Raw genomic sequence first — 3,014 nt, 5'->3', positions numbered from 1 at the left:
CGGGCTCTGGGGGTGGGGGGTGACGGCTGCTCTCGAGTCCCCCCTTTTTTCCGCACCCCTTCCCCACCCCCATTCTGGATCTGCCATTCCAGAGCCGTGGGGGGGCCTCGCCGCAGCCCCCCCGCTGTCCCCGCTGTCCCCTCGGGGCCCTGACGGCCGCCCTGGCGCTGTCCCTCGGGCTGCCCGGGGAGTTGCCCCCACGGGCTCTTGGGGCGGGGCTGGAGGGGTCCCGCTGCCCCTCTGCTGTGTTCAAGCACCTGAGGAACAGGGAGCAAACCCCCAGACCGGGTTTCCCGGCTGCAAAGCTCGGCGGGGCTGCCCCACCAGGAGGAATTTGGGGCTTGGGGACAGGAACAAAACACAGCATCAATTAAACCTTACTAAAAATTCAAGCATTGGGACAGGACAAAAATCATCCTTTGGGGTCTTCCCTTTGCAAACACAGACAGAGGGTTCTCACCTGGGGAAGTACCAGCCTGGTAATAATTTTATTTACACTAGTGATGCCAACAACACCTGCTGGGCATTGATGGAAGGGGGTTATATAGTTTTAATAAGTACAGAAACACTTTGCAGTTGCCAGTGACTCAACAGCAGCATCCACAGGTATTTTAGTCTCTGTCAGTTGATCCTTGGTCTGTTTTTTTTAAATTTTTTTCCTTATAAATATTCCACAAATCACTCCTATGGAACCAGTTTTGCTTTGCTGAGGAGAGCTGTGACTGCTGGGCCCTTGGGGGATTATGAGGATTATGTTTTTATTTGAGGAGCACAGGAGCATCCAGGCAAAGCCCCAGGAGGGAGCAGGACCTGCCCAGGCCCCGGGAGCTCGGGCTGTTGTCCCAGCTCAGCTTGTGGCAGGAGGAGCTGAGGGTGCCCCTGTCCCCTCTGTGCCCCCCAGGGGTGGCAGAAGCCCCTCGGGAGGCAGGTCCAGAGGCACCATCCCCTGTCCCGGGGGCTCCCCGAGCTGCCCTGCACAGGGTGGGCACACGGGGGGTGGGCTCAGGTGGGTCTGAAGGGCCGTCCAGCACCTTGGGGGGTGACCTGGGGGCTGGGACTGAAAACCCCTCGGAGCTGTGCAAGTCCTTGAGACAACGAGCTCCTGCTTTTTTAATGAACAACCTGAAGAACAACCCAAGTAGAATCCTATTTTTGTTCTCCAAATTTCAGAGAAAGTCACAGACCTGCATTGGGGCCAGGAAGGACAATTCCTGTGCCTAAAGCCCCTCTGTGTGGCCCCACAACCAGCAGTGCTGAGCGAGACCCTTGGAGCTCTCTGGGGCCGCAGCAGCTGCAGGGACTCTGCTCCAGCACGGGCTTCCCACGGGCTCACATCCTTCTTTGTGGGCATCCCCTGCTCTGCCGTGGGCTCCTCCTTGGGCTGCAGGGGAATCTCAGCTCCAGGCCTGGAGCACCTCCTGCCCCTCCTCCTGCACTGCCCTGGGGGTCTGCAGAGCTGTTCCTCTCCCCTATTCCCACTCTGCTCCTCTCTGCACCCAATTCCATCTGCACAAGGACTTTTTCCTCCTTAAATACATTATTCCCGAGGCCGCAGTACACTGCCCACCATGGATCACCTGGAATGTGGGTCACCAGGTCTGTGCCCAACATGGATCACCTGGAATGTTGGTCACCAGGTCTGTGCCCAACAGGGGTCCCTGTGGATCATCCAACGCGGGTCCTCCGATGGCTGATGGAGTTGGAGCAGCGGCCGAAGCTCTTCCCGCAGTCGGGGCACTCGGGGCCTCCATTACTGGTGGGTCCGTTGGTGGTAGGTCAAGGCAGAGCTGTTGGTGAAGCTCTTCTCACACTCGTCACATTTGTAGGGCCTCTCCCCGGTGTGGATGCGACGGTGGATGACGAGGTGGGAGTTGCGTTTGAAGCCCTTCCCGCAGTCGCTGCAGCGGAAGGGCCTCTCCCCCGTGTGTATCTGCTCATGCATGAGGAGATGGGAGCTGGTCCTAAACCTCTTCCCGCACTCGGGGCACTTGTAGGGCCGTTTCCCACTATGGATCTTCTGGTGATGGATCAGGTCAGAGCTCTGGCTGAAGCTCTTCCCACATTCCAGGCACCTGTAGGGCCGTTCCCTGGAGTGCAGGCCCAGGTGGGTGCGGAGGTTGAATCTCCGGTTGAACCTCTTCCCACATTCCCCACACGTGTAAGGTTGTTCTCCAGTGTGGAGGATCTGGTGGCGGATCAGGCAGGACTTCTGGCTGAAGCTGTTCCCACATTTCCTACACGTGTAGGGCTTTTCCCCACTGTGGATCACCTGGTGTCGGAGCAGGTGGGCGCTGTCACTGAAGCTCTTCCCACATTCCAAACACCTGAAGGGCTTTTCCCTGCTGGGAGGCTGCTCAGGGACCACCAGCTCGCAGCTCCGCCTCAAGCTCCGGCCGCCTTCCCGGCACACGCTGGCTCTTTCCTCCTCACAGCCCCCTGAGCTGGCTTTGCAGCCCCTCCTGCGGGGGCATCTCCGGCCCTTTTCCTCCCCGCTGCCTTCCTGCGCCGGGGAGCCCTTCAAAACGGCCTCTCCCACCAGGCTCTGCCGCTGGGATTTGTCCTCCGCGCTCTCCGGCCTCACCTCGGGGCCTGGGGCAGGAAGCAACAAAGACAGGCAGGGGATTTGCCTCCGGCCCACAGGGAAGCCCAAGGACATCCCCCCAACTCCGGCCCTGGTAGGATGGTCACAAAAGACCGACCCAAAGGGGCACTGACTTCCTCCTCACCTGCCTGGGGGGCCCGCGGCATCTTCCTCTTCCTCGCAGCCTCCTCCTCCATCCGCCCAAGCTTTGGGAAGCAGAAATCCTGATGGGGGGGGAAAACAAGAGGTGAGCGCGTTGCCTTGGGGGTTCCTCCTGCCCAAGTCCAGCTCTAGGACTCACCGGGCAACTTATGCCCATAAAAACCCCCAAAACAGAAATATTCAGCCCAAAAACCCCTCCCAGGAGTTCCCCCTCTCTGCTCTCTGGGGTTTGGGGGGTCCCCCCTGTCTGGCCTGATGGCACTTCTGCCTG

At 59.7% G+C, this 3,014-nt stretch overlaps 1 protein-coding gene across 1 annotated transcript; it reads right to left on the bottom strand.

Annotated features, from left to right (window-relative positions):
- Positions 1-1,696: 1,696 nt before the first annotated feature.
- Positions 1,697-2,763, bottom strand: LOC120325150 (gastrula zinc finger protein XlCGF7.1-like; the record flags this gene model as incomplete). Its single annotated transcript, XM_039390653.1, has 2 exons — positions 1,697-2,589; positions 2,727-2,763. Coding segments are annotated over 2 exons (876 nt in total), but the record flags the coding sequence as incomplete, so codon positions are not given.
- Positions 2,764-3,014: the final 251 nt, after the last annotated feature.

Source organism: Pipra filicauda, unplaced genomic scaffold, assembly GCF_003945595.2.
Source record: "Pipra filicauda isolate LSUMZ 115617 unplaced genomic scaffold, ASM394559v2 scaffold853_size65428_pilon, whole genome shotgun sequence".
NCBI classification, from domain to species: Eukaryota; Metazoa; Chordata; class Aves; order Passeriformes; family Pipridae; genus Pipra; species Pipra filicauda.
Note: the sequence above shows the minus strand (reverse complement) of the source record. Positions and strands in the feature narration are given on the sequence as shown.